The following is a 27,421-nucleotide window of genomic DNA, read 5'->3' on the forward strand; positions in this document are numbered from 1 at the left end:
TATAAGAAAAAGCAAAACATCATCAATAATCCTCAGTTACAGATAATAGTTTAAACTGTGATGTTTTTCTGATATTTTTCCCAATCATATGGGAGAATTATTATTAATGGCTACATCACATTATTTGGTAAGTGTATAAATAGATCATTGTTCATTCAGGCATTCCCTATCATTGGATGCAGGTCTGTATAACTGTTGTAGCACGGGGCACAGGACACTGTGGTGCAATCTAAGTGAGCTTACTGCTCTTTTAATTGTGCATACTTATTTACTTTGCATAGATGCTAATTGAGAGTACTTACATTTTTAGATGACATGAAGCTGGGCATGGTTACTTATAAAGCACTGAGTTATGCCAAAGGCTAGGACTCAACATGTTTTTGCCTAGTTCCTGCTGCCCAAACATTATCATGATGCTTTGATGGAAATGGGAACTGAGCAGTCCTAGAGAGGGCCACACTTTGGCTTTTGCTAAGGGGCAGGGATAACTTACTTTAGAGACCTAGAGTACGTTTTCCAGGTCTAGAGAACACATAGAATGGTTTTGTGCAAGTGAAAAATGGGTTAAAAACTAGAATCAGAGACAGGCCAGATGAGGAAAAAAGGCACAAAGGATTAGCATGCAGTTGAATCATATGCTGAGAGAAGGGAGAGGAAAGGGCCGAGAGGGCTGTGCATTTGGGTTTGGTGTTGGCGCAGAGGAAGTTAGGGAGCTGGTGGCTACCGGCCCCATTTGGTAGAAGCCTCTCTTTTTTCATGTATTCATTGCCTGGCTATTTCCATCAGACTCAGCAAGATCTTCCCAAGCTCGAGGCCTAAAAACACACATATCTGCAATAGGCGAAATTCTGGAAGTATTCCTCCAAGATTCCTGACCCTTGGTTACTCAGTCAAACACAATCAAGGAACTGCTTGAAGGGACTTTACAGATGCAACTAAGGTTATTAATCATCTGACCTTCAAATAGGGAGCTTATCTTGGATTATCTTGAGGGCCCCAATGTAATCACATGAGACCTTAAAAGCAACATCGAAAGGCAGAAGGTTAAGTCAGGGAGACTCAGCAGGAGAGACAAGGCACAAGGGGAGCTCAGAGTGATTTAAAGCTTGAGAACTTGACCCACTTGCTCACTTCGATGATGGAGGAAGGCAGTCCAGGAAAGCAGATGGCCTTTAGTAGCTGAGAATGACCCCCAGACTAGAACCTACAAGAAAATGGGGACCAAAGTCCTACAACTGCAGGGAACTGAATTCTGCCAACAATCAAAATAAACTTAGAAACAGATTCTAGAAAATGAGCAGAGCTAGACTTTGCCTCATTTTATGATTGCACAACTAGGAGCTAGCAACTGGGTGTTGCTTTAGGCCACTGAATTTGTGTTAATTTGTTACAGCCAACCACAGAAAACCAATACAGTCTCAGTCGTGTTTAAACATAACTTCTTATGCCAAGGACTCAAACCTTTGCCTATACACCTGTGTCTGCCTAAAATGCTCTTCTTTTTTCTTGAAGTAGTTCCTGCTCGTCCTTTGAAATAACTGTGCTGCCTCCTTCAGGAAGCTTTCCCTGATATGGCTCAGTGCAGTTTAGATGGTCGTGCTCTGTGCTGCTTAGTAACCTGTGCATACTTTTATCGAACTTATACACTAGTAAGCATTGATTTACTTGTTTATGTTCCTCTTAAAAAGCCTTAAATAAACCTTTTGATAAGCATTCATATCTTGTCTGACCTTGCATCTTCAGTGACCATTACAGTGCCTGGAACTTGTAAACCATGCTTGCTGAAACAATGATTGAAGGAACAGTGGTTCTCAGGCTATAGTCAATGAGCTCAACCATAATGTTCAATCAGAAAAATTGGGTAATTACTTTTGCCAATTTATATAAAAGATATGGTGATTAAAATTTTCTACTTTTTACTTTGATCCTATACATTATTTTTCAGACTTTTTGCCACCTGCTTGTCTTCTAGGAAGAGCTACTCCATAAAACCCCAAGAGAAAAGCAAATTATGAACCATTTAAAAACTTAGGAAAAGGCACTGGTGCTTTTAAAAAAAAAACATTTTTTCATGAATTTATGTTTATAGCTGTGAATTTAAATTGCATACATCTAATTTATTCCTGTAGTACTAGTTGTCAAAACTATTCCTACTTCACGTGATACATATACTATATTGTATTGTATATTGCATTTCATCATGTGCTATAAACGGCACTGACTTTCTTACACTCTGTTCCTTGAATCAGGTAAAGGGTCTCTGCTCTATAAAATCATGGACTTGGGGTCATTTGTTTAATGGTTTGCCTGCTGTATAACATGATACAGAGCAAAAAAGAATCTGGTTAATCTTGGAGATAAAGCAGTTCATTAAATATCTTGCTCATTCTCAGACCTACTAATACATACATGTAAGCTCCTACTTTCTGTTTTTGTTTTGTTTTGCTTTTGTTTATTTGTTTGTTCCCACTTTGTTATTCTTAGTGCCTTTTCTCACATGCCACCTTACCACCTGTTCTAACACAAAATTGCACTTTTAAAGCATGGCACCAGAATATTCTGCAGCCATCTGAGACATAAAATGAGACATTTCCAAGAGAAGCTCCTAAGGGCATTTCAGCAGATGGAACGCAGAGTGACCAGCAGATGATTCAACCAGAGTCTTTGCCAAAGGCTCCACTTCTGTGAAAAGGGCCTTTGGGAGTCGTGATAATGAGGTGTGGTTAGGATTTTGACATCTGCTCTTCCAGACATCATGGGAATTTCTCACCCTTCCAGCACCAGCACTAACAGCTGAGTGAAGGACCCCTGTTGACTTGCCTTTGCACTGAACCCTATGCCTTAATGACAGTGATCAGAACGTTTTATCCTCTGGAGACCTGGGGTTGGCAAACCAAGAAAGGTTAGTCTAGAGAGAGAGGTATCCTTTACTCTACAATTGGTTTGTTTAATTGGTAGCCAACTTTGCGAAGTCTCTCGGAGCTGTTAAATGCACGGGGAAAGACAGCAACGCAGAGAGGGAGGCATGCACGTGTGAATTGCTTACTGCCAAACATCCCATATGCTGTGTCGCACTTAACCAGTTTTCCTGTGGAATGGGGTAGGTGAAAATGAGAATGATTTACTATCATAATAGCCTATTTTTGTAAGGAACATATGGTTTTAAAAATCTAGTAATATTCAGAACTCTGCTCAGTTTAACCTAATTTTGATTAGCTGTGTTGCATATCTAGGAAGACTCATTTTGCAGTCCTTCATAGAAGGGCTATCTTAGCATTCTTGACTTTATAATGATTTAGTGGAAGAAAGCCAAAAGGAACAGAAATTATACATTTGTAAAAAAACGAATTTTTTTGACTTAGCACATTATTTTTTTTTGATGAAGCACATTAAAATTTCAATTCATGAGAGTACGACTTGATGGTGGTTCTCTGGTGGAATGAAGGAGTTAGCTTTAAGCATACCTGACTTACGCCTTGGGAGTGATTTGAACAGTGTGAGAACCTGGGAGGATGCATAAAATAATCTTATAATAAACCAGCAGTAATTTCATATTTAGGTACCCTCCTTATTCTCAACGTAGTCAAGTTTTTGGTACATATTAGTTTCTTGCACAGATAGACTCTCATTAGGGAAGCTTCTTAAAACTGTTTAATATATATGTGCTTTTTAACTGTAGCCAGACTTTTACATTTGCATATTTATTTTGCCCATATCAGTCTAATCCAGAAGAACAGAGGTAAATAGAAAAAAAAAATGAAGGTCCTCATGATCTTTGATATTTTCTTGTGTTCCTTTGATCTATACAGTTGTCGAAGCAGAATTTTTATTTTTCTGTTTTTCAGAAGTATATTATGTTACTGTATTTCCCCATGTATAAGATGCACCCTTTCTCAAAAAATTTGGGGTCTAAAAATTGGGTGCGTCTTACACAGTGGTTGTAGATTTTTTTACTTGCATTTTCCGCTTTTTCGCGCTTGTTGCCTTTGCGCTCATTGTTTCGCACTTGTTACCGGTATATAATGGTAGGTTACGTTTTGTCATGTTCTGCCCAGAAATGGCTCAGAAAAAGATTTTGTATAGTGCTGAATTCAAGTTAAAAGTGACCCAGTTTGCAAAAGTGAATGGAAATGGTGCTGTTGAATGTAAGTTTGGTCCCCCTCCAACTGAGAAAACAATCTGAGACTGGCTACAGGAAGAAGAAACCCTACTGAAAATGCCACGGCAGAAGAAGGCCAAGAAAGGCAATATATGAAGACAGTGATTCGTCATCAGACACAGATGAGGACAAGCTAATGGTTGGGAGTTTGGTGATGAGAAGTTGTATGAATTTTATGATGAATGAAACTTGAGTTCAATAACTTTATGTAATACTTTTTTTTTTCAAATTTCGGGCTCCAAAATTAAGGTGCGTCTTATACATGGGGAGATACAGTATAGCCTATAAGAGTAGTTTTGACTATGTATAGTTTTTCACTTTATGCCCTTTAGAACTAATGTGCTAGCCTAATATTCATTTGTTCACTTAATCATTTATCAAATTTTGGTAGTCCCTGGAGAGTAAGGAGCATATATTTTAATGCTTGGCACTCAGTAATGTTTTTTGAATGAATACTACGTGCCAAAGAAAGTGTAGGGCAATTCAGTTTGAACATGATGGGATCGCTAACCTGGAACTCATAGTCTAATGAGGGAAGCAGGTTTGTTGCATTTGTGCTGGGCCTTAAGTCATAAATAGAATGAGCAAAGAGGTGGGCAGCTTCTCAGGCCAAACACTGTGTCCTGATGTTTGAGGACCAATCATCCGTTGCCCTTAAGTAACCCCATTTGACCATCAGTGTTTGTTTTTTGGGACGGCTGCTTCATGTGAGGGCTACAGTATACAAGTATTGAGCAGACAGACCCTCTGCAAAATCCTAACTGGTTCATATGGAGCTCTCACCAATGATTTACTTAGCATTGATCTGTCTATCCACTAGGCCTTAGGAAGAATCAATATAGCTAACTTTCTATTTCAAATGACAGCTGATGCAATTAAATGCATTTTTTTAAGGTAGATCTGAGAATAGCTTAAGAGATGAAATAAAAGAATCTGACCTGGTATTTGGGGGTCTTCTACCATACAGTTCAAGTAGAGTAAAATAGTTGGGGGATAACCTTATGAGGCAGGAAGGCTTATAGCCAGACCCTAAAGATCACATTCAATTACCTGGGCACTGCGAGCTTCTTACATCTCCATGCCTGATTTTACTTATTCCTGGTTTGGGCTCCTCTTTTAGGCCTACAGTTCTGTGTTCTCTTTCAATGACTTTGGCCATCTTCCATCTGAACATCCAGTAAATAGATGACTTTGGCTTTGCTTTTCTGCTTACCCTTTGCTGCTAATCCTGATTCATTTCTCCTTATTGTTTTTCCTGGTCCCAGTTTTACTCTTAGTTTACCTCATTGCTTAACTGATGCAAGGGCCCCCTTCACTTGGTAAGGAGACAGAATCTGTGAGTATTGGCAGATGATCATGATTTCTAGAGCAACTCAGCTCTACCACGCCATTCCTGAGGTAAGAGCACAAGGAATTTCTCATCAGGCCTGACCTGTAGGTATTCCTTGACTCTTGTCTTCAGAGTTCAATGGATAAATAGAAGGAACGAATAGACTTTGGTGACAAGCCTCCTTGCTCCTACTGCTCTTCTTTTGTACATAGCATATCCCGCCTGCTGTCCATTTTCCTCAGATGTCACCTTCTCAACAAAGCCTATCCGAGTACAATTACCACCCCAAGTACAGCTGCAACCACCTCCATCTTCTGCCACTGTCTACCCTTTGCACTTCCTGTCTGTCTTACCACGCTCATTTTAAAACATTTTTTTCCATGTCACTTATTACCTTATAACATATTAGGTAATTTATTAGGTTTCTTGTTTAATTTTTTCTTCTACTAGAATGTAAATACCATGTTTTGTGTTTGTTTTCACTAAGATAGCCCAAGAATCTAGAATAGTGCTTTAGCACATAGATAATTCTTACTAAATGTTTATTTAGTAAATGAATGAGTGACTGCCATGTACCCATCATTGCCATAATTAGGAAAGGATGTATTTTTTATTCTTAATACTTATTCCAAATATTTATTTGCTGAGAATCTTTTCAATCAACTAATCTTGCAGAAAATGGTATTTCTCTGTACAGTATGAAAGGATTAGTTGTTACTATGAAAAAATATATAAAGATTTGTGAGAATGGCTTTGATAAGCTAGAGATGCTAAAAGAATGCTAGGTCTGCTTCTGTACAATAGTATATTCTGGGAAGTAAAGGTATTTACCTTAGGCTCATGCTATCATGAACATGAATTTTATTAACCTGTTTATAATGTAAAAAAGAATACGACAGCACTCTATACACGGAAGAAAAAATAAAATGTTACATTTCTATTCCTCCAAAACAACAAATGTATCTTAGTAACCTGCAATGCTTAAAGGTCTTTTGTATAAAAGGGAAAGGAAACAAAAAAAGGTTCAGAAACCTTAAAAAGGTTAAGGAAAGCAGTAATATATTGCTATTCTTCAATACTTAAAAAATATAGAAGTGCTGTCAAAACTAACTTGTCTGCATCACTATGAGGGGATGCAGAAGTGATTTTAGAAAAATTAGATTTATTTTATAAATAAATATCCAGAGTTTAAATCATTGCTTCTAAATCCTTGGAAACTATGTACTAGATGAGATGGCTGAAAATGTGTGAAATTCTGTTTTTTAAGTGAATAGCAACCAAGCATGATTTTTTTGACATAAGATTCACAGGCTTTATGTGAAAAGCTGATTAAACTGCTCAATTAAGTGAGCATATATGACAAACAGGACCAGCTGTAGACCAAGGATTGGGCCATATCAGCTGTGCATGCAGTGTAACTATATAGAAGTGTCCATCTAGGGAAAGTAATAATAATGAAAATAACCATACAAAGAAGTTAATAAATTGGCAACCCACTTTCATGATATCCTAATACTTTAAAAATGTAGCTACCAAAACTCTAAGATTTTGGAAAAAGCAACTTTGGATTTGGGCTTATTTAATTTTACATGAAATATTCTTGTTGATTTTCTTATGCTGTTAAGCCACATAGATACAAAACAAAAATACTGTTGCTTCAAATCATGGCTCTCCATGAAGCGTGCACACAAATCATTCGTAGAACTTTGGGGAAAATACGAAGGGCCGGGTTCTACTTCAGATTAAAGGGATCCGAACACCCTGGGGTGAGAGGCTCAGTAGCTGTGTAATAGCAACGTTATTCAGGTGGACATGATGCTTGTTGCTGACTTCTCATCACTATAGAAAGAGAACCCATTTATCTAGGTTCTAGATAAATGTCTAGAAAATTATCTCAATAAAAGAAGGGAATATATGAAGTAAGAAACAAATGATAAGTAACCTCAGTTGTAACACTCCTCAGATTTACAACTCTTTTCCACAATCCTGAAATCTCAAGAGCTTTGAAACAAAAAAAGATTTCACAACTCATTCAGTGGCAAAACCTGCTCTGCCCTCATTCAGTTTTTGGCAAAAGCAGATCTGAATTGACACGACGCTCTTCGTGCTCTTTCTTTATCCCAAGAGTGTGATGAATCGCATTTTGTAACGGAAGCATGAATGTGTTTTATTATGGCAGTGTACCTGATAATCTGTATATCTATTATGTTGCCAATCTAGAATCTGAAGAATTCTGTTCCTAAAATATATATGGCCCCAATAACTCTTAGATAAGAGATGGTAGACTTATCATGATGGCTTCAGTTGACATTTTGTTCTGTCCTCCATCAAACTGATTTGAGTACATTCTACTGCCTGTTTCTAAGAGGGCAGGAACTCTGACATTCTCACCTTGTATAATAATAACACTGTATATTAGACTATTGAAAATAGTATCTTCCCCAAGCCTGTATCTTCCCCAAGAAACAGAACCAGTAGCATGCAGAGATATATATGAGGTGATTTATTCTAGGAATTGGCTCACACTATTATGGAGGCTGAGTTGTCCCATGATCTGTTGTCTGTAAACTGGAGAGCCAGGAAAGCTGGTGGTGTCATTTAGTTTGAGTCTAAAGTCCTAAGAATAAGAGCATCTCTGGTCTGAACCTGAGTCCACAGGCCTGAAAATGGGGTTAGAGTGATGGTGTAAGTCCTAGTCCGCGTCCAAAGGCCTGAGAACCAGAAGCACCCATGTCCAAGGACAGGAGAACATGGACATTGAAGCTCAAGTGTAACGAGCACATTTGCCCTTCCTCTGCCCTGTTGTTCTTTCAGGGCCTCCACAGACCGGATGAGCCCACTGATCCTGGGGCAATCTCCTTTACTCAGGTCAATTCAAATGCTTATCTCCTCTGAAAAGACTCTCACAGACACATTCATAAATAGGTGTCACTAGCTATCTGGGCATCCCTTAGTCCAGTCCAGCTGACACATAAAATTAACCATGACAAGGCCCCACTACAGTCTTGTGAGGGATGCAGGGCCCACAATTCCCACCATAAGGACCAACAACCTGAGGCAAGTCAGTGAACTATCACAGTGCTCAGCGGAGGACCACAGAATTAGTGCTCAGCGAGCAGTTAGTAACTTGAACATTACTTTAAATTGAGTTGAACTAGCAACTTAAATTTTTTCTATAAGTAAAGGAGTATATCAGTGTGTGGTGGTAAAAAAAACCTTTCAATCAGAAAATATTTAATACATACTTACAAAAATATATAAACATTTTCTAAATCCCATCGTCAGACATAAGAGTCAAGTGATGCGCATTAAATTTATGATCAGAGTCAGCCTTAAGCATAAAGTACGAGGGTATGATTGCTACTAAATTGTGATTCTAAAGCATTTCTTCCTAATCTTTCAGATTTAATACAGCAGTTGCCCTCATTTTTATAAACTTTCCTCAAATCACAACTATTCATTCGTAGAGGAGACTAAGGTGGGAAGTGGGTTTGGGAGAAGAGGGTGCAGGGTGATCACATGTCACCCTCATTCACTCTCCAGCAGTGGAGTCTTGGGTAGCAGACTCGGGGCCACACGCAGCACCCAAAGTCCCCCCTCACCCAAGCTTGGCCCCATGCTTCCTTCCCTGACTGCACTGTCTTTCAGGACATGTTGGGTGCCCAGTGTTTTCACAAGGGGATTGTCAGTTTCCTAACGCAAATGTAGGTGAAGGAAGAGGACTAAGAATAAAAAGGCCTACTTTGGCCGCAGGGCTAAATTGCTCTGTGCAAGCCACGGAACGTCTGTGCCTGCCTCTCCATTTGTTAACTGAAGATTGTCAAACTTCCTGTGTTTTCACAACGAAATTCCGAAATAGATGATAAATTATTCATGGGAGTCACACATCACTAATATTAATGAAGTAGACACATAGAACTTTGGCTAAGAGCTTGGACTTTGGAGTTGGCATACCTGCATTTTAGTCTGCATCCTGGCTCTGCCACCCTGTGACCTCGGACCAGTTTTCCAGCCTTTCTGAGTTGCACGTTCCTGTTCTATAAAACTGGGAACATAGTGACACCTAGATTGTGTAGAAAATGCATGTTAATTGGTTGTCAATAAACATACGTTAAGCTTCCAAAGCTATGAAGTGGAAATGTGATTAGCCTTTTCTCTGCCTCGGATTAATTAAAGATAGAAATGAGTTGTGTGTGGGGAGGGGAGGGGAGGCATTTCTCAAGTGTAACCAGCTTCTGTAGTTGTAGACTTAAAAAACAAACAAATAACAGAAAGTCTATGGGGTTTATTTGGCTGTGCACCTTTGAAAATTATAGAATATCTGCATTCTTTCTGGAATTAATTCTCTCTAGAACTCAATCATGCCTTTCTAAGATTAACAATGGAATCTTGAATTCTTTGTTAAAACGTTGTATTCTATACCATGCTGAAGTGAGGGTGATAGAAAAGGTGTGGAAAAATTGAACTGTTCCTGGGAATATGCTGAATTGGATACCAGGAAAAAGTAACAACCACCACCTCCAAATATAAAACCTTGCATATGTATAAATACGTAATATGTATATATATATGTGTATATATACATATACATATATATATATGTAATATATATAGTAAAATATGCCATCAGCAACAGACGATTTTGCATATACATACGCACGCGAGGTCAATTAAGTTCACAAACTTGTTGCAACAATGTTGCTAACCTTTTTTGACATCAGAGGGATTATTCATTATGAATTTATACCAACTAGACAAAAAGCTAACCAAGTTCACTTTTTGGAAGTGCTGAAAAGGCTGCGTGAAAAAGTTAGATGACCTTAATGTTTTGCCAACAATTCATGGCCCTTGCATGAAGACAATGCACCAGCTCACAGGGCACTGTCTGTGAGGCAGTTTTTAGCCAGTAAACAAATAACTGTATTGGAACACCCCCCCCCCAATCATCTGGTCTGGCCCTCAATGACTTCTTTTTTTTTACCAAAGATAATGGAAATATTGAAAGGAAGACATTTTGATGACATTCACAACATCAAGGGTAATATGATGACAGCTCTGATGGCCATTCCAGAAAAAGAGTTCCAAAATTGCTTTGAAGCATGGACTAGGCGCTGGCCTCAGTGCATAGCTTCCCAAGGGGAGTACTTTGAAGGTGACCATAGTGATAGTCAGCAATAAGTTATGTAGCACTTTTTCTAGAATGAGTTTACAAACTTAATCGCCAGGCTTTGTATATATCAAACAAACAGATAATAAAAACAGTAATGTTTTCAAAAACATGGTCTTTTTTTTTCTTTTTCATTATTAGTTTCGAGTATACAAAACAATGCAATAGTTATCCTTTTCACCCCTCACAAAGTAACAACCCCCCTCCCCCCATCCACTGTCCTCCCACCCCCGATATCATACTTACCTATTACAATTCCACTGACTCCATTCCCACTCTCTACTCCACTTCCCATGACTATATGTATATATAATTATAGTTGACATACGATATTATTCAACTGATATCCTTAGACATAGAAGATAAAATGTCACTCAAACCCAGATAGGTAAGGGGAGGGACAGTAACTGGCCTAAGGGCATCTACCAATAGGTTCTTTTTTTTTTACACTTATGTGAGGGAAAGGAGACAAAACTGAGGGCCCAGACAAGATACACTGTCAAACCAGGAACAGTCAACAGAAAGCCAGGAACCCTGAAAACTATACTCTCAGTGAGAACATTAACTGGAAAAAAGTGCCCTAAATAGGGAGGCACATTAGTAACTTGGTTGTCTTGTCATAGGTTCTGGAGAAGGGAGAAAACGAAGTCTCTCCTGAGAATTTATAACCATAAGCGGGTGGACAGCCCAAACTATCATCATCTACAGGTTTTAAAAAACTCCACACTAATAATTTATTTTAAAGTTGATCCCATGTTGAAAGTTTCTTTAGGCTCTTCACAGAACCAAGTGTAATTATCTCTGGAGTATCACATTAGCATATCAGTTCTTAAAATACCTCCACAAATAAAAATGACAATAAACGTGACTGAATAGTCAAAAATTACAAAGCATACAAGGAAACAAGTATCATGAGTAATAGCAGTAAATACAATTAGCAGAATTGGACCCACACAAATTTTAGTTTTTAGAATTATCTATATAGAGCATAACACAAAACATATATTCAAATAAATAGAGAATTGAAAATCATGTAAGGAATGAAAGACTGGGTCATTTAAAAATGACTGAAACAGAACTTTTAGGAATAAAAAAATCTAATGATTACAATGAAAAAATTAGTTGTTGGGTTAAAGAGCATATTAAACAAAGGTAATTAGTAAAGTATAAAATACATCTGAAATATATTTTTCCAAAATGATGTACAAAGAAATAGAAAATATCTAAAAGAAGGTAAGAGACATAAAGTGAATCCTATGTACATCTAATCAAAGTTCCAAAATAAAGGAGATAGGAGAGAAGCAAATTTTTGAAGGAAAAAAAAGCTTAGAATTTTCCCTAATTATAAATGCATTAATCTTCATCTTTCAAAATCACAATAAACTCAAAACAAGAAACGTATTCCATACCTAGACATATGAAAGTGAAACTACGTCTCATTAAAGGAAAAATAACCTTAAAAGTAACGAGAACAAAAGTTGTAAAGAAATGATAGACAGTTACCTGTAAATTTCTTTCCATCTAGCAACAGTGATGGCTAGGAGAATATCTTCCATGTGCTAAAAAATGGAAGGAAAGAAATAAAGATATGATCAGAAATCAATACAATAAAAATAAAGGTACCATAGAGATTATTAAAATATGCAAAATTTTTGAAAGCCTAATTGACAAATCTTCATGAGATTAATCAAGATTAAAAGAAAAAAGGTACAAATAAACCATATAAAAGTGAAAAAAAGTTATCTATATAGAATGAAGATAAAAGGTATAACTATATTCTTCATTCTAGATAAAGCTCAGAAAAATAACGTTGAGCAAAAAAGCCTAATGTAGGAAAACCATACTGTATAATTCTATTTAACTATTAATATACCATATCTATATCTATCTATCTATCTATCTGTCTATCTATCTATCTATCTATATATAAAACTAAGCAGTATTTTATTATATTTATGGCTACATCCAGTTGGATTAAGACTACAAGTAAAAACATGGAAATGGGAATTATAAATATAGGATTCTGAATTCTGGTTACCTCTTATAAGTGTAGACAGGGTAATTTTACTGGTGTCAAGTACATATATAGGGCTTAAAGACCTTTGATTTATTGTATTTTTTAAGTCAGGTAGTGAGAATGTGCTCTACTATTTATTTGTATTTTTTCTATATTATATGTTATATATGCCCTTTGATATATATATATAATTTTTAAGAATTTTTTTAAATTAAAATTTATAGAGGTGACAATTGTTAGTGAAGTTACATAGGTTACAGGTATACAATTCTGTAATGCATCATCTATATATCACATTGTGTGTTCACCACCCAGAGTCAGTTCTCCTTCCATCACCATATATTTGATTCCTTTTACCCTCATCTACTACCCTCCTCACCCCTTACCCTCTGGTAACCACTAAACTATTGTTTGTGTCTATGAGTTTTCGTTTCTTCATTTGTTTGTCTTGTTCCTTTGTTGTTTTCAGTTTTATATACCGCATATCAGTGAAATTATATGGTTCTTGACTTTTTCTGTCTGACTTATTTCACTTAGCATAATAATCTCAAGATCCATCCATGTTGTCGCAAATGGCACTATTTCATCTTTTCTTATGGCAGAATAGTATTCCATTGTGTATATATACTACAACTTCTTTATCCAATCATCTATCGAAGGACACTTTGGTTGTAAGGACACTTTGGTTGTTTCCGTCATGGCCACTGTAAATAAAGCTGCAATGAACATCGGAGCACATGTATCTTTACAAATAAATGTTTTACATTTTTTGGGTAGATACCCAGGAGAGGGATTGCTGGGTCATATGGTAATTCTAAATAATAAGTGCTGAAGAGGCTGTGGAGGAAAAGGAACCCTCAAACACTGTTGGTGGGAATGCAGATTGGTGCAGCCGCTATAGAAGGCTGTATGTAGATTCCTCAAAAAAATTTTAAGAATTTTAATGAAAACATCTTGAATATATATCTATATCTGATATATTAACAAAACAGAAAAGTTTAATTAAAGCATATTTACTAGGCTTAATTTTTAAAATATCCCCTAAAACCAATATTTTACTTGTATTTGAAATGAAAACATTTGGTTTTATTTTTAGGCATTGAATGCTGATAATTAGGATTTTTTATTGCAAAGATGCAAGTTTAGGTTATTTCTTTTGAATTTCTAAGCTTGCTATGATGTCACCCAAACACTCAGTCCATAGTGTTATAATTATATCTGCCTTCAGGCAACAATAGAACATAGAAATAATGCTTGCGTTCACTTATAAACCATGTTTCTTGGTGGTTGCCGTACTTTATAATCTCTGAAATACTGAAAATGAAACAAAGGTGGTTATGTCAGATGGATGATTATCAGCATTTTCTTGGACTAACTGTTTACTAACAGTAGGAAGCTCAACCGAATTGAACTTCTTTTTACCCCACCAGCCTATAGCTTCGGACCTGTCATCTTTATAGAGTTGGTTGAATATTCTGATAAGTGATATTATACAAGGAATATGGCAGGCTACATGGTGGTCCAGGGCCTGTGAGACTTGAACCAACTCCTCTGGCTTTCTCGTTAGGGATAGCATGTATTAGTCATTTCATTGAGAAAACTGGAATACTGGGATCCTTAAAATGAGATTGATTTTCCCTTTGAGGAGATGTTAGCTCTTTCTGTTTTCTAAGGGCTCCTCAGTGAATAACGATTCTTACAATCACATTTCTAAAACTACCTTTTATTTCTCTTTCAACTGGCGCTCCATTCATATATACAATCACAAAGCCATCATATTATAGTATATTTTGAATAATTAATTTTTCTAGTAACACATTAACAAAGAGGATATGCATACTGAAAACTATGCATTCTGTCAAGCCAAAATCCAAAAATAAATGCTCAGTCATGTAATATTGGGCTGTCATCTGATAATTAGCCACTCATAAGCAACAGCATGTTAGAAGATGGTGTAAATATTTTTCTGCTGGCCTCTTGTTTAGCAAATTCAGTAATAATGCTTTCCATTTATTCTAAATTATAATTCAATGTGGTGGAAAGCAAATTGTACTGGGGCACGTTGTATTAATTTTGCATTTTCTAGCACACTATTTGAAACTCTGCAGACTCTGCTTAGGAAGATACTTTTTCATTGTGTATATTTCTGTATTCAGGTGATTCAGATATTTTTTTCTAAATGTTCTATATTCTGAGACATGCCCAATTTCCTTAATAATACAACAGTCTATGACTCACTGTAAATCAGTAGGGATCCAGTGATAAGGTGCAGTATATCAGGAAAGCAGTGCAGGCTATCATTGAAGATAATAAGCAGTTGCATTAATATTCATGCTTTATGAAATCCTGGGTGTGCTTCTAAAAAGCTGTAGAATACATTCCAAGTTTTCTATTCACCAGCAGATATATGCCTGTGATTTTCAGATAGTTCTTGTAGCAATTCACTCAAGCCATCACTAGGTAATTTAGAAAACTTTCAACCATGGTTTCCATTTACTTAATTATATACTTGGCTAATGTCTCTCAGTGAGTGTGTGTAATCCTTTCTGGTTGGACCTTGGGACTTTCTTTGTCTCAGCTGGAAGTGCTGTTGTGTAAGACTGATTGTATATGCACGTCTGTGTGTGTGGTATGATGTGTGTGGTGGGAGTTGGGGCAGCAAAAGGGGAAAAGCTACATGCATTGCTCTATACAGTAGAGTATTTCCCTACTATTAAAGAAATGCAATTTAGAGTTTGTTTCCACATAGATGACCTAAGAGGGAAGAGAAGAAAGCAATGCTGTGCTGCAATAGATGCAAATGTACCAACAAAACAGGACCACCCAACAAGGATGCACACAGGCTGGGCACTGTCCAACTCCAGAGGCCATCATATCTCCACCCCCAGTGTTGTACAATGTATCAACACCACAAATAAGGTGTATAAAAGTATAATACTTGCCAATCTTTAAAATATGTGTCCTTATTAATATATGGCCTTATTTATAAATGAATTTACAATAAAGCAGATATGTTGTGCACATGGATAATGTGCATAAGCATGCATCTGAGGCTTAATATATATCCTTTTGGTTTGAAATCATATTAGATTTTTTTTTCAGAAGTTAACAAAGACCATCTCTATCTCTTTGAAGATCTTGACTATACATCTCCTGTGTCTTCCTAGCTTTCCAGACAGTGAAGGGACAGGGTTGGAAGGAAAACAAATACTCTACCATCTAACTACTACTACTCCTGCCACCACGCCTGCCTCCACCTCCATTAGCCCCATCAGCACCATTAATTGCTGGCGGGGCTTTAAATGGAGGGCAAATGAAAGAGCTTCTTGGAGTGTGCTACTTATCCTAGCCTTCCCTTCTGGCCTGTTCTTTATGCCGTGCTCCTCTCGATTCCCTTTTGTTCATCCATGTATCATTTTATTCATTCATAAATGTTTACTTAGAGCCTACAGTATACTAGACACCGTTCTAGATGATGGGAACAGAGTGAGAACAAAATGGAAAAATTCTTTAAATCATGGAATTTATATTCTAGTGGTGAGTTTGTTTGTAGGGTTAATTCAGCCACTTTAGATCTTTGGACAGCAAAAGTCTGCAAACATAAAATGTCTGCTTTTACAAATTAAGGGAACTTTGTATCCTCCCATCCTGTCTCTGAATGAACCACCATAGGAATTTCAATGCACATGCCAACATATGGGTTAGCTTGGTATTAAAAACTTGGCATTAATTGCTATTCATGCTTAGTAACTGCCAAATACTGGTTTATAATCCCATTTAAAGAAGGTGAAAAGCATAACTATTGCATTGTTTTGTACACCTGAAGCTAATAATAAAAAAAATTTTTCTTACAGTTGATGTGTACCTTTAAATGCCTCAATGAAATCTCAATAAAAGTTGCATCAACAAAATCAGGAAAAGAATATTGTATAAGTGGGGCAACATTTCACTAAGAGCCTCAATTAACTTTCTCAAGTGGACAAGAAACTAAAAAGCAAACAAAAATCTTGGTCATAATAACAACTACACAAGGACCTGTATCCAAGTATTTAAGAAGTGATTACAGAAATTCATGAAAATCATCTATTGCTGATGGCATATTTTACTATAATCTTTATGAGATGGTAGACACTGTTCATTTGGGAAAAACATAATCATTACTACCTTTAAGAGATGAAAATTCTACCTCTACTAGATGCTCTTACAGATTACTTAGCATCTCATTGACTAAATACTCTTCACATTTTACTTATGTAATAAATATAGATAGCCAGATAACATAATTAAAATTTTATATTACTACAAATGCTGAATATAAAGCAAGACTTCTCAAAATCACCTCTCAGAAAATCTGAAACTGCTTTATGTTCAAATTCCTACAAAATTTCTTATTTTATTTATTTTATTTTGAACATAGTTTATTTGAGGAAGACATTAATCTAAAACAATGTTAATTAATAGATAGCTTTTAGATGTTATTTAGGTACCCCAATGGGTACCACTAAAAAAGGAGACAAGTATGTCTTAGGTGTAGTAATTATTTTTGGTGGTACCATCAAAATTGCCATCAAGATATATCACTGTAAACAGGCCTTTTAGTAATCACTTTAAATAGCAACACAGAATTTTTGTTTTAAAATAGATTTTATCAGTCAACCAAAAAGAACATGGAGAACAAGAGTCAAAGGTAACTTTATCTTAAATAAGACTCAATGACATCTCTAGCTCCGAAGCACCATCTATGATGGAGGGTCACCACTTGATGACAGTCAACTATGTTTCAAGACCATGCTAAGAGGACACATGGTGACTACGGCTCTCAGGCCAAGTTGGCAAAGGACAGTTTTCCAAAGAACAGTAAGGATAAGGTGTGTTTATTGAGAGTGGGAAGGATAAGGTGTGTTTATCACCCCTCAGCCAGATTCTGCTGCAGAGTCCAGTAAACATCACTCAGATCGATGATCAATTTCAAAGGAGCCTGCATGAGACTTTTGTTACTGAGAATAAAACAGGAAGAAAATAGCATGAAAACCCAAAGCAGGTGAAGAACCCGCCACCAAAAAATGTTACCAGGAATTAGAGGAAATTGTGATAAAAAATATTCCAGTGATTAAGAGATGATAGGCTCTGGAAAAAAATGTAGAAGAGAGAAAATTAGAGAAATAAAGGTCAAATTGTTATTGCCACAAACATTTATCAACACACCCATAATCACAGTATGGGACATGACGGAGTGAGCAAAAGTAAAGTTAAAAGGGGATGGAGACACAGAAGAAAGAGAAAAACAGTATATGCATAATGGTTTCTCCAAAGAATAGAACTAAAATAATTTTTAAAAAGTAATAGTTAAGGATTCCAAAAAGACTTAACAGAATAAAGATGAATCTTTCCACCAAAAGGATGAATTGTGGCTAAAAAAGTGACAGACAACAATCAATAAACTTAGCAAAATCATTACATTCAAACTAAAAAAATGAATTATCATGAGCATCCAAGCAATAAAAACCTGAAAAAATGGAAAAAAAATCAAGTTCCAGTTTTCTCAGATTTCTCTTTGATATCACTCAACAGTGTTAAGTGAAGCAATGCCTTCAATATTAAGGAAAAAAAATTGTGACTCAAAAATTTCATACTCAACCTAATTATTGCTCAAATATACAGAAGATGAACAATTTGGTTATAGGTTACATTGTTACATTGTTCTCGTGAGCCTTCCTGAAGAATGTATTATAGAACAAAATTCAGGCATTGGAAGTAGTGGGAAAACTCTAGCAGAAGTACTGGAAAAGACCATTGAGTTAATTTAACTGTAGAACTAAGGTTAAAAGAAATGCACAACTTCTGATTATAAACCAAATATAGAAATATTCCCACACTTGAACAACCTAGAAATGACATATGGTGTAAGAAAGTATAATATTCTGATTTGCTCATCTTTTTTTAGATGAGGGAAGGTGGTATCACTTAAAGATGATAAGTAATACAGGGATATAAGATATTCAAAGAGTCAAAAATTAATAGAAAAATAATATAGTAAGTATAACAACAGGGTGTTGGAGGGGAAGAAAGCAAAGAGAAGCAGCAGAAATTAAATAATTATGTCAGTGCTTACAGTAGGGAGTAAATGAAATATAAAGAAATAGTAAATACATTAAATCAAGTTTAATTATAAAGGTGATCATTAGAAAAAATAGAAACATTTATATTTCAGAAGAATGCACATAAAAAAGGTACAATAGAAGAGGAGAAAGAAACTAATTAGCTTTGTGTGTAGTGATATTAGGATGATGTTCAAGATATATTGTTAAATAGAAGTTGCAAGATTATATGTATTTATTTTTTCGTAAATATCCTTAATTATATATGCTTATTAACAGAATAGTACTTATTTCTTTTAAATGATACTCTACTAAAGAATAGCTGTTTCAAGAGGTGTACTATGTAGCCATAGTTATCATTATTATATTATGACCTTGCATTCCTAATAAATTAATATTTTATATTTATATAGCATGTTTAACATAAAACTATATCAAATATGACTATAGGTATAGTAGATGTAGTACCTGCATGTAAGCAGCTCATAATCAGGCTAAAATTAGACTGGAAAATTGGAGAATGGTACAGGATATATATAATGCTGAGTTATGTTACACAAATCCTCTGAGATACCTTCTTAGGTTACTGCAACCTTTGGTGGCTAACCTCCCTTCCCTTTGATTTTTGTTTTTGTATGTGTGTGTGTGTGTGCGCGTTTTTTGTTTTTGTTTTTTTTAGCTGAGCCATCCTGCCACCTGTTGGCAGCTCAGCGGCTGCTCAGCTCAGGCTGGACTCGAACCGCTGTTGCTCAGAGCTCAAACTCTTGAGCGAGCTCTTAACCAACTGAGCCACTCGGCCAGCCCCCCCTTTGATTTTTAATAGCAATTTTTTACTGTACCATATTTTAACATTATACTATATCTTTATAATTTTCTAATAGTTCGATATGATAGTCTTATCTTTATGGAACAGATGAGAGTGATGGTCAAGTCCTTGGACTCCAAGTCCAGTTACGTAACATAATAGTCACATGAAGCAAAATGGGTAGAAATGCCAGATATCAAAAATAATACATAAATAACTATAAAACCTGCCAAAATGTATTGTGTGCACATAAATAATGGATTAGAAACCAAGGCAGAGAGAGCTTAATCCCTTTGCCCCAAATCGAAAAGTAGCAAGAGACAAAACTAGGATTAAGACCCAGGCAGGTGGCTGCAGAACGGACTGACATGCCAGTATATGAAGTGTGTGACCCTGCTCAGTTATTTAACCTCACTGACTTCTCTCCTGTCTCGGTCAACGGTGGAAAATAGTGACTTAGTTTGTAAGGTTGCTGTGACAATTACTAAGGAAAGTACATCCAAGAGTTTTGTAAGCCATGAAGCTCTATAAGCAATATTACTGTTATTGCTATCTTCATGCTGCCATTTTTGTCACAACATCATATTGGCTCAACTCATGGCGGAGCAAAGTTTTCCCTTAGATTCCTGTAGAGATCAGTTGCTTTCTGCAACCATTTACTGACTTTGAAATCTCAACATGCATGGTTTTGCTCAGATTGCACAATACCCATGCCCTAAAATAGCTTATATTCTACTGATGAAGACTACCTGACAAGACATGATGCGATAAGGGCCATCATGAAGTTCTGAGTTTTGTGCAAAGACCTAATAGAGAAGAAAGGGGAAGGGGAGCATTGTGAGACTCAGAGAGTTAAACAAGCTTCTTACAGTTTAAAAGAAAGACCTGCAATTTCAAATCCTAATGATCTTCCTGTGGGAAAAGCATCAACAAGTTTTGTGTTTATGCTACACAGCAGCCTTTTTGCATTGTCTTCTTCAGTCCTCCTTTTCCTGCATTTTTTTTTTACCCTGAAGGACTGTCCTTGACCAACACCAGAAATGAATTTGATTTCTCTAATGCAGAAGGTAATTGGATTTTTCTTTATTGAATGCATCCCTTTAATGACTGTCTCTGCTCCAGCCAATTTAGCAAGTGACCTGACATTGATCTGATGATATGATTTAAAATAAAGAGTTGTAAGCTGGGGGTGAAAAAGACTAGCTGTCTGGCATCAATATATATATATATATATATATATATATATATATATATATATATATATATATATATATATATGGAATATATATTTTGCCTCATTTTGCCATTTTCCTGGGAAAATCCTTTACCCTTGAATGTCATTTTTACAAAACATGTTGCTGTAATAATTGGTCATATAGCAGCAAATTGCCTCCTTCTAGAAAATATAATAAGGATTTCCAAGAAAGTGCCCTGGAGAAAACATTGAAAATTGAATAAAATCCACCCAGTAATCATTCTGTTCCTTGAAAATATTTATTACCATGCAGACTCTCCGGAACAAGATAAATACTGTTGAACAGAATTAATTAAATCTTTAAAAAAGCTGGCAAAACATGAAACATTTAAGTATTTGTTTACTTAACCTTGAGGTTTTATAAAAATGCAATTTGACACAAGATTGTTATTCAACTAAATGACAAAAAAAAGCAGTGGATAAAATTGTTGTAGTTGGAAAAATGGTGATTCTTTCATCAAGGGAAGTTATAATATGAAACTCTCTTTATGCCCAAGAACATAAAGGATTTAAATTTCTCTACTTTTGCCTTTATTCATTTTTAGTAACAATGTAACTCACTTGATTCATGGTTACTTTTTATTCCATCATCTTTCCTTTGTTTATTTTGATAAATACCATGATTTTTTTTGATTGAAGATACAATTTATGGGAATCAGTGTGAGCAAGAAAATAGTCTTATAATTTTAATGTATCATAAAGGTGATTAATAGATGAGAAAATTATCAATAAACAAGTTTCCTTTTAAAAATAAGTAAAACAATGTTTTTTTTCTTTTTGAATTCTTAATAGTCATTACATTCATACTTATCAAAGTAATGAACAGTTTAAAGAAATTAACTGAGAGTTTATGTTAAAACTCACTGATGATTGTTTAATCAACGGTCAAGCCACATCACACAAAATTATTGTAGACCCTAAATTAGACCGAGCTATCATAAATCTACAGTGTTACTCAATGAAGGTCAATTTCCCATCAACCAAGAGAGGCTGGGGAGTTCGACTCCTAGAAGTGATGTTGAGAAAGAATATAAAGAAAAATTAAGATCAATGAGTCCTGGAGATCGGGCTCCTTACCTACTGTTCTGACTGCATCTTAAGAGAGTGTGTGAAGCGTTGGTATGCCAGTGAATATTTCCAGAGACCATTTCTTTGGTTCTGTATGACACGACAAGTGGGCTTGCTTGAGGATTGATGCACCTTCCCCAGGAAGCCTAGTACTATTGAAGGGAGCCCTGATCTAGAAGGACTCCCCACTGAATCACAATCTCTCATCATAAATGATTAAATCTCATCCATTCCAAGTCAGGCCATTATTGGAATTTACACTTAAATGCAACGTTAAAGCTTTAAGGGCAAAAGAAAAATATATTTTAATGGATGATGAAAAGTCTTCGTTAATGCTATTCAGTTGATCTCATTCCATATCAGTTTTCTTAATTTAGATTCTGTCTTGTTTGTTTGAATTTGAACATGATTATTTAAAAACAATTATATAATGTTCTTTTAAAGGAAAGGTAGATTCCCTGGGAAAAGAAAAAAGGTGTGTGTGTGTGTGTGTGTGTGTGTGTGTGTACACATATGTAAACATGTTTTCCTTTACTAGAAGAAAGAAATTCATTTCCTATTCCCAGCAGTTTTTAAAGATGCTTTTATAACAGGCCATCTATTTATGAAACTTTGGACAGTTGCTGAAGCTATTAATATGAGATGTCACCCATGAGCAATTTATTTTGTTAATGCATTTTTAAAAGCAAGCATTTATATCCTAATTCATTCTGCCATTTCTTCTTTGAGCAAATATTTTAGTCTTTTATTTAAAAGATCCTTAGGTATTGGAAGGGATGCAAATGCAAAGATAAATCTTCACCTTCAAGAATTTTAAAGCCTACTAGAGAAAAAAATGTACATAAGTAAGTAAAAGAGAAGGTGGAACATGACATGTGACATGAGAAGGGTCATGAACTACAGTTGGAGGGGAACAATGAAGACATCACAATAGTAACATGACTTTACCAAGGCCTCAGTTGACCGGCAGAACCTGTGCATATGAGAAAGGCAGAACATTTTTGGAAAGAATAGAATTGCTAATGACATAGAGGTGGGAGAATGCTAGGTAATTAGAATAAATATGCCATAAAACTGGGTTTATGCACCATACCTCACATATCACTGAAGAGAAACAGAGAGAGCAATTTTGATTAGTGATAAAGGTAAAAATCTAGACACTTTAGGAAATATTTGGATTTTGGAGTTGCTGATTAGACAAAGTTAAAAAGAATATGGCATTTTATTATGTATTTCGTTTCTATAGGTAGGTTAATAGTATGTTAATGAAGTCTTCTTTAACAAAGCAATCTTGCTTAATGTTTAAAAAAAAATCTCAATATTTGACATGTTGAATGACCTTAAGTGTGCTCATTCATTCTGTAAAGTCAAACGAACTATGAACATTTTTAACTGAAGGAAGTATATTATAATTTTTGTCTCTGAATGCATTCTAATGGTAAAATGCATACATATTTTAATTCTTAATAAAATGTAAATTTTACCTACATATTTAAACCTGAATGTAAAGTTTCTGAAAGTGCTAACTTTTTGTTTGTTTGTTTCAGGTCACTGATATGATGCTTCAGGACAAACCCTATCCTGATTGGGGGAAATCGGCGAGAGCTTTCTGGAAGAAAGGAAATGTCAGGATCATTTTATTCTGGTAAGAGATTGTTTCCTTTATTGATTTGTGCCTTGCCTCATTCACTAAAGGACTTGAATTGGATGTAGTTTTCTTTAGATATATAAAATTCTATCTAGAGAGGTATTATCAGTGGATACTTTGTTCCATTAAAATAATTAAAACCAATTATCCTTATTATTTTATGAATTCATTTCTGCTGACGTTATATATATACATATTTACAAGAGTTGCATTTTGCTAATATAGTGATGCAGAGATTTTACTAGAGGTAAGTAGGTTTTGGACTCAGAAAAAACAAACTGTAATTTTCATCAATGAAATATGATATACAAATGCCTTCAGTAAAGACTAAATTTCCAGTATATTTGACATGACCCAATTTTCTTTGAAGAAGTTATACAGAGAAGGAACTTCTTTACACATCACATCTGCCTCATTGGCATTTCTCCTTTACGTAGTTTCCTTTAGCTCTCCAGCCCAATCGTTGCCATTAAAAAACAATCCATATCTTATAGAACTTTGTTTTTTGTGGAGTCACCATTATTTATGTGTATCTGAACAAGTCTAGACAGAAAAGATAGGAATGTGAGATGGCACAGTGGGCGCTTTCACCTGGCTGTTTGACACTTGCCAAGCGCCGTGATTCAACATGATATACGACGTATATCATATGGTAACATGCAGGAAAGTTGTAAATGATGGTAACTTGCACCTGGTATATTCCATCCTGTTCACCTGACTTTTGAAATGAAAAAAAAAAACAAAACAAAAAAAACCCAAAACATCTGTTTTTTCTTGGATTAAATCTGGATGTTTATTTTCTTTATGTACAATCTACAAAAATTATAGTAATCAGTACTTAGAAAATATACGCTCTATGCTATCTGTGCTTTCACACTATCATTAAATGTTGCTAGAGATTTATGGCATTTTGAACCCAATTCTTAGCAGATAAACAAAAGTAGATTTTTTTTCAGTAATGTAAACATGAAGAGGATTTTGTAGATGTTTATTCACACCTTGTCTCTATGAGTCAACTATGGGCTATTTTAATGTACTTAACCTTCATACTTTTTTCCTGTTTAGAAGTTCCCCATGTAGCTTGTCTGACTAATATAAAGCATAATAATTATAGCAAATGCTTATTGAAGGCATGTTTTGCTCCAGGCACTGTGCCAAGTACTTATCATTCTATATATTTACTCATTTAATTCTGAAAACCCTATAAAGTAGATTATATTATTACAAGAATAGGTCCCTGACCCCAGAACCCCAATTCTCAATCATTACACCACATTGCCTCTAGAAGAACAAAAGATACATTGGTGTGCAAATTTCTAAATGATTATCTTTAATTGTTTTTTAAGTAATGGTGCTGGATAAGAATGTGAGATTCTGAAAAATTGGTTCACCCTACAGAATTCTCTTACAGGAGTTTTAAGGATTATAATTTAAAAGGAGATAGACTGTAATATTAAAAGTGTTTATGAACTATCTCTTTTCAAACAATACTGTGTTTACAGATATTTTGTATTATGTAATGTATCTTCAAAGGCAGCCCATTGGTTATTGTTTAATGTGTCCAGTTAGGAGATCGCAGTATGTTATTTGTAAAGGTGAGCCATGAATAGTGACCTGAAGGCCTCTGTGGTTGTTGTCTTTAGCTACTTTTAATTGCAGTTGCTGTGGCAGAGAAAAGGAATTCACATTAGATTTTTCCTGAACATCTTAGTACATTTTTCCTTGAATGTTAACTGCTCAGGTCTATATATTACCAATCTCTTTTTCTACAAATGGGTTTCGTTTGATATACGAGGAGGGGTCATCTAAAGCATATTTTAAATTTTGTTAAACTAACTCAATTAGTCACTGACAGATAATAATATCTTGAATGGAGAACAAGCTAAAACTCACACTTATAGTCAGTTTCTGTATAATTACTGATAGGAGATAATTATGAGAGATGATTTTTCTATTGTTATATTTCAGAAGTAGTATTTCAAATCATGGAGAACATAAAATAACTAGAGGAGAATTTAAATGTCACACTGAAATATTTTTTTCCTATTTTTTTTCATTTCTATACAGTTAGATTATCTTGACAACAGTATCCTTGGTTTTAAAAAAGGAAAATCTGATACAAAAAGTTGAATATGGAAAATATGTGGCAAGCAAAGGAATCTTTCTGTTCATATTTTCAGATAAAAGTATAAAGGTCATTTGAGTTTTTTATTTCTTTTTTTTAGCTCTAGGAGATAAAATATAGAGATCATTGGCAAGGTTTTAAATGAAATAAAAGACAGTATTTACATACTATGTGCTAAGTGTTGCTCAAAAAGAAGTGTTTTCTTTTGGGTTTGCCCTAGTTAAGGTAAGAGATTAGTGCAAAAAAAAAATCTATGCTGGATAGGAAATTTTGCAAAGGAAGGCTTTCATAAGTAGGAATGTGATTGTGTATAGCAGTTAAAATAGCACAGCATGGAATTTTGTTCTAGTAAACTTACCTTTTACTTAGTGTAGCTGCTTTAACTCACAAATGCCTGTCAGAAACTCTTTTGTTTGCAGCTGTGTGCCTGAGTTCTTCCTTGATTCTTAGTGATAGATGTCTCTACATTGAAGAAAATGGTTCCTATTTTTTTCTGTAATTGTGCAAAGATGAGGGTTTTTATGTCTGGGAGGAGACTAAATTGTGGCTGCATTTGAAAACGCTAAAAGGGAAAAGGGAAGAATATTCACAGATCTTCCTTTCCAAATCCCTTTCCCCAATCTTTTGGATAATTAAAAAGAAGAAAGATCTAAGAATCTAAATCTGAGGTGAATGCCATGTACTATTATATTTTTCAGAGGGGCTACCCAAAACCATTTTCACTCAATTGTATCTGAAGGAAAAGGACATATACAGAAATAAATAACATGACTCTATACTAGCTCCTGTCTCCCTGTTTTATTTACTCTCTAGAGACACACTTATTATGCATTGGATGGGAAGCATGTAGGGCTAATATTTTCCAAAGGCTTAGCTTTTATTTTTTTTGAATGGGGAGACACTCTTCTAGTATTAGTAAAGAATTGGCAGAAGGGATCAGGAGATGTGGTGATCATTAGGGCTTCACAAATGCTCCAGTTCTTTGTCTTCCAAACACATAACAGAATTACACTTTTCTGCTCCCTTTGATCACATGGCTGGCTTTGGCCCCTTTAAATGTGAGTGAATGTGGCATGTGTCACGTCTAGGTATAAGCACTTAATTGCTAATGAGAAACACTGAAGGGAACTCTTTTCTTGGTAGCAGCTGTGGAAGTTGGTATCTAGCTGGATCCTTAGGAAAACAGTAGGCCTATGTTGAGCAGGTGTGAGCAGAAATGATCCTTTGCAAATATTAAGCCACTGAAATTTGAGGATTGTTTGATATCGCAACATAAACTAGCCCATTTTGATGTATAGAAAAACTGACCCCCAGAGGTGGAGTGACGCCACAGCAGAAAGCTGAATTTTTTTTAATTTAAGGGCTAGGCTGCAAATGGCAAGGAAACTGATGATGGAGGCTGGAAAGATGGTAATCCAGGTGTTATAATGGTGAAGTATTTGGTAAAAACTGTGGTCTGTGATGATTTAGATGTGCTAAGAAAAGCTGGAAAACAGTGTTGATAGTGTGTTGTTGTGTGCATCTGTGTACAACTGTCTACTTCTATTCATTTCTGGTACATAGAGAAGATTATCATTTATTTTTTCTTTTTTGGATGACTAGTGTCTTTATATTATAAAAAGTACTTTATCTAGTGCTATAATGATTTGGATGAGCATCTCTTATTGTGGTTATCTTAATTCTTATCTGGGAAACAAATGTAGTTGCTGATGTTTTACTTGCTTTGAATATCATGGTTATTATTGAAGT

General features: G+C 35.4%; 1 protein-coding gene across 6 annotated transcripts in view; it reads left to right on the top strand.

Annotated features, from left to right (window-relative positions):
* The window catches only part of TMEM117 (transmembrane protein 117), a 474,959-nt gene that overhangs the window by 285,069 nt on the left and 162,469 nt on the right, over positions 1 to 27,421 (top strand). For all 6 annotated transcript variants that reach the window (XM_019653056.1, XM_019653060.1, XM_019653057.1 and 3 more), the window contains one exon: positions 23,447 to 23,544. In XM_019653056.1, coding sequence (XP_019508601.1) covers positions 23,447 to 23,544 — 98 coding nt within the window. The remainder of the gene's footprint in view (positions 1 to 23,446; positions 23,545 to 27,421) is intronic.

The sequence above is a fragment of the Hipposideros armiger genome, unplaced genomic scaffold, assembly GCF_001890085.2.
Source record: "Hipposideros armiger isolate ML-2016 unplaced genomic scaffold, ASM189008v1 scaffold_194, whole genome shotgun sequence".
In the NCBI taxonomy this organism is placed as follows: Eukaryota; Metazoa; Chordata; class Mammalia; order Chiroptera; family Hipposideridae; genus Hipposideros; species Hipposideros armiger.